The 11545-nt window shown below is 35.5% G+C and overlaps 1 protein-coding gene across 2 annotated transcripts; it reads right to left on the bottom strand.

The window, feature by feature from the left end:
• Window positions 1–1976: 1976 nt before the first annotated feature.
• LSM8 (LSM8 homolog, U6 small nuclear RNA associated) lies at window positions 1977–11172 on the bottom strand. 2 transcript variants are annotated; one of them, XM_001364699.4, is made up of 4 exons: window positions 10880–11172; window positions 9870–9910; window positions 6734–6861; window positions 1977–4572 (listed from the first exon to the last, which is right to left on the bottom strand). In XM_001364699.4, the coding sequence occupies exons 1-4, from the start codon at window positions 10908–10910 to the stop codon at window positions 4482–4484; spliced, it is 291 nt and encodes a 96-aa protein (XP_001364736.1). In that variant the 5' UTR covers window positions 10911–11172; the 3' UTR covers window positions 1977–4481. The 2 variants fall into 2 exon arrangements, with proteins under 2 accessions (XP_001364736.1, XP_056655564.1); XM_056799586.1 differs by lacking the exon at window positions 10880–11172 and adding an exon at window positions 10642–10854.
• Between the last annotated feature and the right edge of the window lie 373 nt (window positions 11173–11545).

Below are 11545 nucleotides of genomic sequence, written 5' to 3'. Positions count from 1 at the left end.
TTGGCTCCTTTTTTATACCCAGAGGGCTTTGTGCAAAATAACAGTTGCCCTAACTTTAAAATTTGACAGGTAAGATCTATATTGCTTAAAGAAGCATTAAGATGCATGAACTCGATTAAAGCTATTGATTGCATTTTTATTACTTGTCTCCTGGCACTCAGGGTAGACATTTCCAGATAAATTTTTCTAGACAGGGTATAATATCAAGACACAAGATCTGGAAGTGCTGACAAAGTTACCATCCCCAAACACAACCATTCTGTAGACCATTTCTTTCCTGTACAACCAAGCAAACCACAACCATTGACAATAATTGGGGTTGGTGACACTTGCTGATACTGTTACCAGAATATAAGAAATGGCATGGGGCTTAAAGCCTTGGTTCATCCAGTCTTCCACGTCCCATACTGCATTCTTGAAAATGAAACCCATATTCTCTTAGCTCAATTCTACTTTCTCATTTAAGGGTCAGTTTAACTTACCAACTCCAAGAAGCTTCATCTCTAGCCCTCTAACATCTCCTACTATTTGATCACTGCTATCTGTACTCATAATGTGATATTGTTCTTATGTTGCTATGTATTGTTAATTGAGAGATGTGACTGGAAAATAAAGTGGTTCTATTGTGAGCTAGAAAGCCTGATGGAACTGGAGAAGTATCACACTAGCTGGGATTGTCATAAAGTAAGAGAAATTATAGTGAAGATCTGGGACAGATGATATTACCACTGCCTCCAGGTGGCCTGAGGTAGTGTCCACTTATAGGGCCTTTGAGAAAAATTAGTGAAAAATTGATTTTTGAGACTTTGGCAGGGACTTTCTGAGGCCTTAGGCAGACTCTCATTGACTGCTTCATTAACTTTCTTGCTCTTTTTTTGTAATCCTCTGGATTGCTTTTAAACTGCCTAAAGAATTGCTTCTCTATGTGAATATTAGAGTATTTTTTAGTGAAAAGACTGCTTAAGCCCTCTAGTTCTCAGTAATACATTGTATTATATGCAGAATAGTGATCTTGACATCAGTTACACGATAGGAGCAAAGAAAAGCCAAAGAACAGATCTTTGTTCTACTGCCAAGAGAACCAGAGGGAGATTCATTTTAGATAGACCTCCTGGAAATGAGAGGAAGAGCATGAACAGATTACAATCTGCATCATGAAGGGAGTACTCAATCGCTAAACTTTTATTAAAGATCTGTTAAATTCCAGGCACTGTAATCACAACCATAAAATCATAGACCCTTTAACTCAAGAATTCCCAAAGGATTCTAGCTTCATCAAGTAGAAGTCTAATACTATGGACTTGATTCCAAAGGATTGGTTTTGTTCTTTGGCTCTTTGTCCACAACATAATCCAAGAAAAATTTCAAAATGTAGTTTGTAGTTTAGGCTTCTCCAAATGTGGATAATAGGGAGCTCCAACTCACTCTCACACACACACACACACACACACACACACACACACACACACACACACACACATTAAGCATGCTTGGATAATGAGTATGGCATAGCCCAGAGAAAATGCATAAGACATTAGGCACTGGCATGAGCCTGTTAATGAGTATAGAAAGATAAAAACACTCAAATGGCCTAGGAACTACCTCTAGAACTTCAGGATGCTATCAGAGCAATACTTCATCATGCTAACCAATCCCTCTTTTCCACAGAGTTCCACATAATCTCCCCAAGCCCTCTCTTTTCATTAGACCAACTAAGAAAGTCACTGATTTTGCTCTACTCTCCTTGGAGTTCCAAATGAAACAACTACCAGTAAATCTCCCCTCTCTGGCAAGAATGTGAGGTCATGTTGCTCATTGAATTCAAACTCTTCCCTTTCTCTAAAAAAATAGTTTGGGGTTCAAGAACAGACCATCAGCTTCTTTCTCAAATCTTATACAATCACATGAGCATCTGTTAAAGTTGCCATTCCTGTTCTTTGAGGGAGAAGGAAAGGAGGAAATTCAGGACACATTAGTCCAGAAAATTTTTGGTCTCAGGACCTTTATTGTTTTTTAGTCATTTCAGTCATGTCAGAATATGATCTCATTTTGTGATTTTCTTGATAAAGATAAGAGAGCAGTTTGCTGTTTCCTTCTCCATCTCATTTTATAGATGAGAAAAACAAGGCAAACAGTGATAAGTAGCTTGCCCAGGGTCACACAACTAGAGTCTGAAGACAGATTTGAATTCACTAAGCTGCCCCATAGAAAGCCATTTCAGCAACAAAAATTTCAATTAGCTTCCTTAAAACCTTACCTTGAGCAGGTTCCCTGCTTCTTGGATAAATGAAGTTGCTTTAGTTGTGTAGTTCTGTTTAACAGCTAACAACTCTAAATATTTGCATTTTTCTACTTATTTAATAATCTTTGATAGCCTACCTCACTGTCCACCTAATTAATATAACATTTGACCAGTCTCATGAAATTTACTAAAGCCAAACTTCCCATTAACTTTTTGTTGATTGGTCCAGTCTAAGTTTTCAGTTACCTATGGGGCAGTTCCCAAGATACAAGGTATATCATTGTATTACAATGCATTACCCTTGCCCCCAACCATGAACTAACACCTAGCATATGATCTTACAGATTATGGTGACCAATTTGTCCAGATTATGGGCAGTTTCTTATCTCAAGCACCTGGTTCACTATCTGACCTTATGTGAGTCTGAGAACCCCTAACCTCTACCATCTCCTTCTTAAAGATTAATAATGAAAATTTCTCACAATTCTCTTTTGGGGCTCACAGAACAGTTCATGATACTGAAAACTATCTTTTTTGAAATACGTATATTTCCTTCTAGTTTCCTGCTTACATCTGCAAAAATATCTCTGCTCTTTGTTCCACTTGTGATCTAAAGTAACAAAAGTCTTGCTCCAAAGACTTATTTTGGTATGGAGATTGGCCTAGTTCCTCAGACCCTCTGGTAGCAAAGTATAAGCTTCAACAATTCTTACCAAGATAGAAAACTTATTATGGGCTCAGCTTAACCTAGTTAGCTGTGACACATTAATAGGTTAAGTTCTAGCAACTGGATATTAGTTTGTACTCTGAAAAAATTACAGGTTCTTGGGGAGTCAATGTACAAAGACAACTTGTACCAAAGGTTAGGAAAAGCAAAATTATACAATCATTGTTACCATCCTCTAAAGCTCTTAAAAATGTTCAAGGGGGCAGCTGGGTAGCTCAGTGGATTGAGAGCCAGGCCTAGAGATGGGAGGTCCTAGGTTCAAATCTGACCTCAGACACTTCCCAGCTGTGTGACCCTGGGCAAATCACTTGACTCCCATTGCCTAGCCCTTACCACTCTTCTGCCTTGGAACCAATACACAGTATTGATTCTAAGATGGAAGGCAAGGGTTTTTATAAAAAAAAAATGTTCAAAAAATCCTTTATACTCATCCTCAAAGACTTTTTCTTTAAGATACAATGTAATACTCTTTTCTATTTTTCCACTGAAAAATATCAACTATATTATGGGCATTTATAAACTAACTTAGAAATACAATCACTTTTTATATCCATAATTACTATGACAAAAGGTATTTAAAACTTTAAAACACTAACTTTTTACATTACTAAAAGAACTTTCATATGATAATCCAATTTATAAGTTGGAGATTTTTTGTATTTCAAATGATTAATTTTCACATAGATTGCTTAATAGAAATAATGTGCTTATACAGAAAATTAACCATTTTTTAAATAATCCTTTGACATTCTAATATATCAGAGAAAATTGTTTACAAGTTATATAATGATAGTAAGCTTTGGCTAAATAGAAACAAATTTTCAATTACTAACATTTATAAAGTGATATTTGCCAAGTTGGATGGATATTATTCATATCAAGATAATTTAACATGGTACGGTCACATTAAAAATATACTTCAAGCAAGTTATTCACATTCAGTTTACCAATTCTTGTACTTTGTCTCTACTACTCTCTGTTCTATGAGAATATTCTCTCTTCCATCATCATTTTCCCTTTCATTTAAAGCCAGATTGACTCATAACTCTTAGAGGAAACTGTTAGAACTATCAAAAAATAGCAATCATAGAAATAAACTAATGCCAACAGTACTAAGAAATTTCATTTGAGACGTTCCAGATAGATTTGTTTCCTCAATTATGAGCCAATTTGTCATTGCCCAGTATTAACATTAACACTGATTTAAATGGTACATAAATTTCTGTTTACAACTTCATTTTAAAATGTCAAAGGTATCATTTGTTTATAAAATTATTCAAATTATGCATATTAGTCGCTGCTAGATGTTTATACAATTTAATATAGAAAACAAAATCTTACAATAAAATGTAAAATGTAGAAATGTTTTAATTTACATATCAAATGACAACACTCACAAAATGAGTAAAAATGTAATTAGTTATCACAATATGTAAAAATCCTGCACATTATCCTCAGAATAAGGAAATCTATACAGTCAAAAGATTTACAAAGTCCAAAGTTTCTAATATATCAGTGTGCTACTGAGTTCAGAGGTTCTGCTCGAATATTACCCAAATCAAGTGCAGAGTCTGTCTCTTCATCAATCTCTCCAATAACTGCACTGAAATGAAAAGTAACAAAGAAAAGAGAATGAATAAAATTCTAATGGAGATATTTAGATTTTTTTAAAAGTTGGGAGTAAAATACTAAAGTCTTTCAAAATAGAAAGCAAATACAGGGGAAAGGAGATGAGGTTTAGAACAAATTTAATATTTTAATAAAACAATTATTTTTATACCTAAGTTAAAAAAATGGGAGTCATATTATAGTAGGAATTCTGGACTAAAAATAAAGATCCTACCTAAAAATTAAAATCAAGTTCTTTCCTAGATGAAGTAAAATTTTAAAATAATGTAATTATCAGTCAGACTATGTTGTCAGATTATATGTCAAACCCTATAGATATTATAACATATTAAAGGATGTGATACAACAAAAACTTAGTCTACCACTTATGATTCAAAGTTTGCATAAACATTACTGTTTTTATAATAATAGACAACTAAAATGACTTCTAAATTAATTTCAATTATGGATTTTTCTGCTATGACAAAATATTGCAAAAGTTAATATTTTTATCAAGACTCATTTATGGTATTACTTACAAAGCAATTCATTTTTTCCTCTTTTACTGACTGATATCATTCTTATATAGAATATATGTGAAGCTAAAGTGAAGGTCCAGCATCCTAATATACTATAGGAAATATAAGCCTAAGAAGGATGGGTAGCTTTTAATAGTTTAGTTTTGAAAACAAAAACAGAATGGATTCCTTCTAGCTCTAAATCTTTTGTATGATGTATCATGGCAGGTTGCTTACATCTTTTTTATGAATTTATCTTAAAGAATTCACCCATTAAGGATAAGGGGAGGAGCAGCTAGTTAGCACAAAAGATAAAGCCAGGCCTAGAGTTGGGAAGACCTGGGTTCAAATCTGACCTCAGACACTTCCTAGCTTTGTGAACATAGGCAAGTCACTTAACCCTACTGCTTAGTCCTTTCCACTCTCCTGCTTTAGAATCAATACTCGGTATCAATTCTAAGACAGAAGGTAAGGGTTAAAAAAAAAAAAAGATAAGGGGTATTGTCTAAAGAAAGTGATAAAGGCAACTCTTCAACCAAATCAGATTTTTAAAAGACTTGCAAAGAAAGGTAACTAAGGATCAACAAAACTAGTATAATTGTATAAGAATAATTTCAGCAATGCTAAAGGCCAAAAAGAGGTGTGGCTTGTAATTAATGCTAAGATTGCCTAAAAGAGTTTTTAATTTTTGCTTATTTTAGGGGAAGAAAAGTATCATAGAAAGGACAGGAAAACTGTTTGGCATGGAAGGAATGCTGACAGACAAAATTGTAAGCAGGCTGAACTACTCCATTTTGCCTCATTTTTTTTTTAAATCCAAGGGGAATAATGGGAAGGATAGATAAAACAAAATGGTTAAAAATTGAATTGAAAATCAGGGCAACTAAGGTGATAAAGCAACACGAAACATTCCATAAAATGAATACCAGTCTATAGGCTGTGTAAATCATATGGCAAGATACTGGTATAGATCCTTTTTGAGCCACAGCTGATCTTTGAAAAATCATGGAAATGGGAAAGGTGTTACAAAATGAGGGAAGGACAAATGTGCTTTATCCTTAAAAAAAAATGATAGCTAGATGGCTCACTGTTGTGTTTAGATTCAGAAGAAGTCTGAATCCTGCCATAGTTTACCAGCTATGTGACCCTGAGAATGGATCTGAACTCGACTTTATGACTAGACCCATAACTCTCCACTGGGTGATCTAGCTGTCAGAAGCAGCCTGATAACAAGCACACACTCACAGGGGCTTACTCCATATTGGTGCTGAACTTAGTGTGAAAACTCTATTGCTGCTCAGAACTCTCTAGTTCAGGAGATCTACTTGCTTCAGCCTCTCCAGTAGCAGAAGGATTACAGACATACACTACTAAGCCCAGGTCTAATTCATCTTAAGTGAGGATAATATGTAAAAGTCCACAATTATAAAAATGATTTGGGGATAATTATTCACTTTGCCAAAGAATTCACTATGAGATTCCTTTTAAGAGAAAACTTCCCTTTTGGGAAAAACAAAATATCTACATTAATAGCTATAATAAGTATTATGGATAACATAATTTATAAATGTAATCATATTATCTATTATGTATACTTAAAGCTTGCATTTGCCCAAATAAAAAAAAAAACATACTCACACATTATCACCTCTGACAATGTATAATCCTAACACCACTTGCTCTACTCCCTGAGAAGAGCTGAATACCCGTTCATGGCTTTCATCCAAAATCAAATTAATGGTCTGATCAAAACCTTTTAGTGTTCCCTGTGAAGTATACATTCAAAAGAATAATGAAATGTTTTTAAGTTATCTTAGTTTTAAGTTTATCTTACGTTCAAAATATAACATATAATAATTCTAGAAAAATGTCTCTAATGCACGTTAGCCACTTTAAAAAGTCTAATTCTAAAATTAAAAAACAAAAAGGCAAAAATCTAACCCTCTGTAAATGCCATTATTTTAGATTATAAAACCCATTTTTGAATAATGGGGAAAAAATACACTTGTGTGTCAAATGCAGAAAGCTACGGAGTCTTAGAAGGTACTCCAGAAAATATTTTTTGCACCAATTATTGTGAACTTACAAAAGGAAGGTAGGCAGCTAATATTAAGTTCAATAAACACTTACATTATATTGTGGAGTAGCTAGAGAGATAAAGACAAAATACAAACCCTTTAATTTGAAGAACTTCTAAAGAAAGTAGACAAAGGAAAGTTAATAAAAATATTAAATAGAAAACTTTTTAAGATATTAAGTATAACTTTTCAAGTGGAAAAAAGGTACTATTTTATGAAAATAACTGGAACCTGATGGGATTAATTAGAGCACATTTTATGGAAAAAATAGATTTTGAATGAGGGAAGAATTGGCTGAATTTCTGAGGAAATCTAAATTTAAATGACTCTGGTTAAAATGTTTCCATTTTTAATTAATTTTCTGTATATTCAGCTTTCCTCACCTGAATAAAAGCAATGACAAAAGAAGTAAACTAAATCTGGGGTTTGGAGAAATCTTATTTTAAAAAGGAACTAACAAGTAACCAATTCTCACATAGACTATATATATATATATATATATATATATATATATATATATATATATATATAAAACACATAGATTTATAACAAACAAAAAGAGTCAACTGGGAGAAGCATAACTTTGAAAACACAGCATGTAGGCATGTTTTAGATGTATCAAGTAATGAACCATTTCCACAGATAGGCTTAAGCTTTTTTATGTTGTTTGTGTGTAAAAACTTCTAGAAAAAAATATTTTTCCTTTAAATTTACTCATTTAAGATAGAACTATTTTTATCTTGGACTTTTATAAGATAAAAAATAAATCACTTTACATAGTTTTATATAACTGCTTTACCTTTTTCAAAGCACTTTTCATATTCATGATATTACAAATAATTCCATAATACAAACATGGATTATTATCATTATTAGTTTCCATTTTATAGATCAGAAAACAGAGGCTTACAAAAATTAATCAATTTGCCCAAGGTTGTATACTTCTTATAACCCAAATCTGATTCCCAATCTGCTTTCTCTATACCCTTTCAAAACAAAACACCAATCAAAGCAATGTCATCTGCTCCATAACAGCAGCTGTCATACTCTACTGAGAAAAGAAACCACATAAATTCCTTATCTGTAAAAAGGGGATGAAAGGACCAAAGGAGGCAAAGGGTTTTTGCAAACCTTAAAGCACTATAAGAATATTAGCTTTTATTATTATTTTTATGACCAGAGGGTTAAACTAGATCCATAGTTTATGGCACACACACATAGGGGGTACTTAGATCCCTTTTAGTGGGTATATGCACCATCGCCCCAGCACAGACTTCATCAGAGCTTGTTACAAGAAAGCCAGAGGGATGCAGGAAGGCAGCTCCCCTCCTAATCTCCACAGGTGCTTGATGACATTTCTCATATCACCTACCCTTCTAAAAGTTTCACCATCACCAGACTAGATGATCTCTAAGGTCCTTTACAACACTGAAAACCTATGAAGATATACATTCTCCACTGAGGTTTCTTACCTGAACTAGAGGTCATATAAATTAACAGATTTTCATATTTATATAGTATCTTTATGATGTTTATGTACAAATCTCAATGACTTACTTAAAGCTTTTTCATGTCAACTATGGCCCCCTCCATTGCTCTTTAACCAAACCCCAAGTGAGACAACTCCAAAAAATGTATGACCAGAGGAGGAGGGGGACTATTTGTATTGAGTGATGCTTAAAGATCTGGAGCCCTTAGCATACTGAAATGCCTATATAGGGCTGAAAGGAGGACAAACACAAGAGTTGCACAGAATGAGAAAATGTGAATGTGTTGTGATCTATATGTAGTCTATAATCAAAGGCCTGGAGGAGTCATTGGAATTTACCAAGAAGCCAGAAGGTGATAATGCTGCAAAAGCAGTCTGAATGAAGGGAGAGCTGGGAGTTGGAGGGAAATGTAATGAGTTGTGTTTTACACAAGTTGAGTTTCAGAAGCCTGGAGAATGGATTGGTGATGTGGGGCTAGATCTCAGAAGAGAGATCACACAGAGACCTGGGAATCATTGCATCTAGAAAATAACAAGAAGTGAGATGGGGAAGAAATGATAAAAAGAAGAAATGATAAAGGAAAAAGAGAAGAAAATCCAGGAGAGATGGGGAATACACTTATTTAATATAACAGAGATGAAGATCCAGTGAAGGACTACAAAGCAGGAGGAAAATAAAGAGAATAATGTCATAAATCCTAGAGAGGGGGAATATCCAGAGGAAAAAAAATGATCATCAGTGTCATATGTGGTATAAGTCAGAAAGGACAAGGATCGAACAAAAGCCATTAGATTTGGCAATTAAAAGTTTCCTGACAACTTTGGAGAGGGCAATTCCAGTTATTGGGTTCAAATTCAGATTGTGGAAAGTTGAAAGGGAGAAGAATGGAGAAGGCAAGTATTCTAATAATTTATGTGGTCTATGAGAAAAGTGGTGATAACTAACATTCATACAGATTCTAAAGGTTTGCAAAGACATCTCCTTTTATACATTAGAGAACTGAAATTTAGAGAGGAACTTTTCTATGGACCAACAGCTAATAGCGATTAGAGGAGAGGTAGGGTTTGAATCTAATTCTTTCTGATACCATTACAACATTCTAGCTACAATGTTAAAATGTAAAAATATCCTGCCATCTTACAATGAAAAGGTATTCTACAAATAAAACATTATGAGCTGATAAAATAGAGTAAATTGAATACTTACCACAATCATTCTGCCATCAGATGTAATTACAGCAACTGTACCTGATTAAAATAGGATTAAGGAAGTATTTCTTTAGGCAAGTCTGTATTTTGTAACTTTAAGCCTTGATGAAAAAACCTATTTTGTTAGAAAATCTTAAGTATTACTGTCACAGTAATTCCAAATTCTCTACATAAAAAGTAGATTACAAAAGTCTGAAAACTGTAAAAGAGATCATGTTAAAAAACAAAACCTTGGTGCTTATAACATTTCCAAAATCATATCTTCAGGATCTTGGGAGGGAGAAAATTACCCTTTCATCTATGTAACTATTCTGCTCTTAAAACAGCTATAGTTTTACAATTCTTACAGATAAGATTTTTAGCAACGTTTGATACTATGCTAACTTAAAACAACTTTTCTCATATAACTTCCACTAAGGTGTCCAACTACAAATTACCAAAAAACGGAAACTCCCAAATATGATAATTTGCTTCCTCTCAACTCTCTCACCCCTTCATAAACAAGAATGAATGGTTTCCTTCTGGGGTCTAAAAGTAGGGCCTTTCTTGTTTTTAGCATAGGCGAGAACCTTCCTAGTTCTGCTAAGGGCAGCCACGCGCTTGGCCCATATTTGTCCCGCATTCAAGCTCTCCGCTCTAGCTTGGGGGGGGGGGGGGAGGGAGGGAAGGCCAGCTCGCATCTGGAGGATGAACAGCGGAGGGAGTTGGGCTCAGGACGGAGGAAAACTAAAGAACAGAAGGCAGAAAAGAACACCACAATCGAGATCTACCAGGAAGCTGGGGGAGGAATAGGCCCATGATCCCCAGGATACGAAAGCGCCTTCCCAAGGACCCCGAGTCTCAGCAGGCGGGTCCGGATCTAATCGCTCCTCCCCTTCCCGGCAGGCACGCGCCAGGCCCGTTCGGCTCCCATGGTCCGCGGGCACGGTGCAGCTAACGCTCCCTAACGCGACCATAGAGGGGATCTTTCTCCGGGGAAGGGGAAGAGGGAGACGCGAGAAAGGATACGGTTGATGTAGTTCTCCAATGCCGACGTCATGATGCGTTGGCCCTGTTTTCCAGAGTCTGCGCCAAAGGCCGAGAAAAAAAGGGAATGAGGAAAAAAGGAACACAACCTGATAACGACAAACACCTAAGTGCTCTTCGCCTTCTAGGAAGGAAATATCGCGAGACTGGAGGCTACCTCCGCTACCTTTTCCCCCATCCCCTGGCCGATGCCTCTACTCTGAGCAGGGGGTGGTGGTGAGAGAGGATTGGCGCGCGTGCGCCCTTTGCGTGGTCCGTCCAGGATGTTGTGCATCACGTGGACGGAAAGAAGGCGGAGTAGAGCTAGGCTAGAGAGGTATGAAGAGGGAAGGACCTGAAATTCGGGAAAAGATGGAAGGAAGTAGAAAGACAGAGCAATGAGTTTTTCATTGCATTTAAAGTATAAAAGGTTAGAAGTTTATTCATTTAGAATGCAAAAGGACTTTATTGATGCCTGTCTCCATCTATGGTTTTCTTAGCAAAGATATTGGAATGGCTTGCCATTTCTTTTCCCAGTTCATTTTACAAATGAGGAAACGGAGGCACACGGGATTACTTGACTTGCCCAGGGTCACACACAGTCAGTAAATTTATGAGTCTATATTTAAACTCATAAAGATGAGACTTTATGACTTCTTGGCCCCTTGC

The sequence above is a fragment of the Monodelphis domestica genome, chromosome 5, assembly GCF_027887165.1.
Source record: "Monodelphis domestica isolate mMonDom1 chromosome 5, mMonDom1.pri, whole genome shotgun sequence".
NCBI classification, from domain to species: Eukaryota; Metazoa; Chordata; class Mammalia; order Didelphimorphia; family Didelphidae; genus Monodelphis; species Monodelphis domestica.
Note: the sequence above shows the minus strand (reverse complement) of the source record. Positions and strands in the feature narration are given on the sequence as shown.

What these genes read in the sequence shown, in the direction of transcription:
- LSM8 (XM_001364699.4), bottom strand. Translation starts at nt 10,910, where the DNA reads ATGACGTCGGCATTGGAGAACTACATCAACC. An exon ending in ATTGGAGAACTACATCAACC is followed by an intron (nt 9,911 to 10,879) that starts GTATCCTTTCTC and finishes TATTTTAATCAG; the next exon opens with GTACAGTTGCTGTAATTACA. An exon ending in CTGATGGCAGAATGATTGTG is followed by an intron (nt 6,862 to 9,869) that starts GTAAGTATTCAA and finishes TATACTTCACAG; the next exon opens with GGAACACTAAAAGGTTTTGA.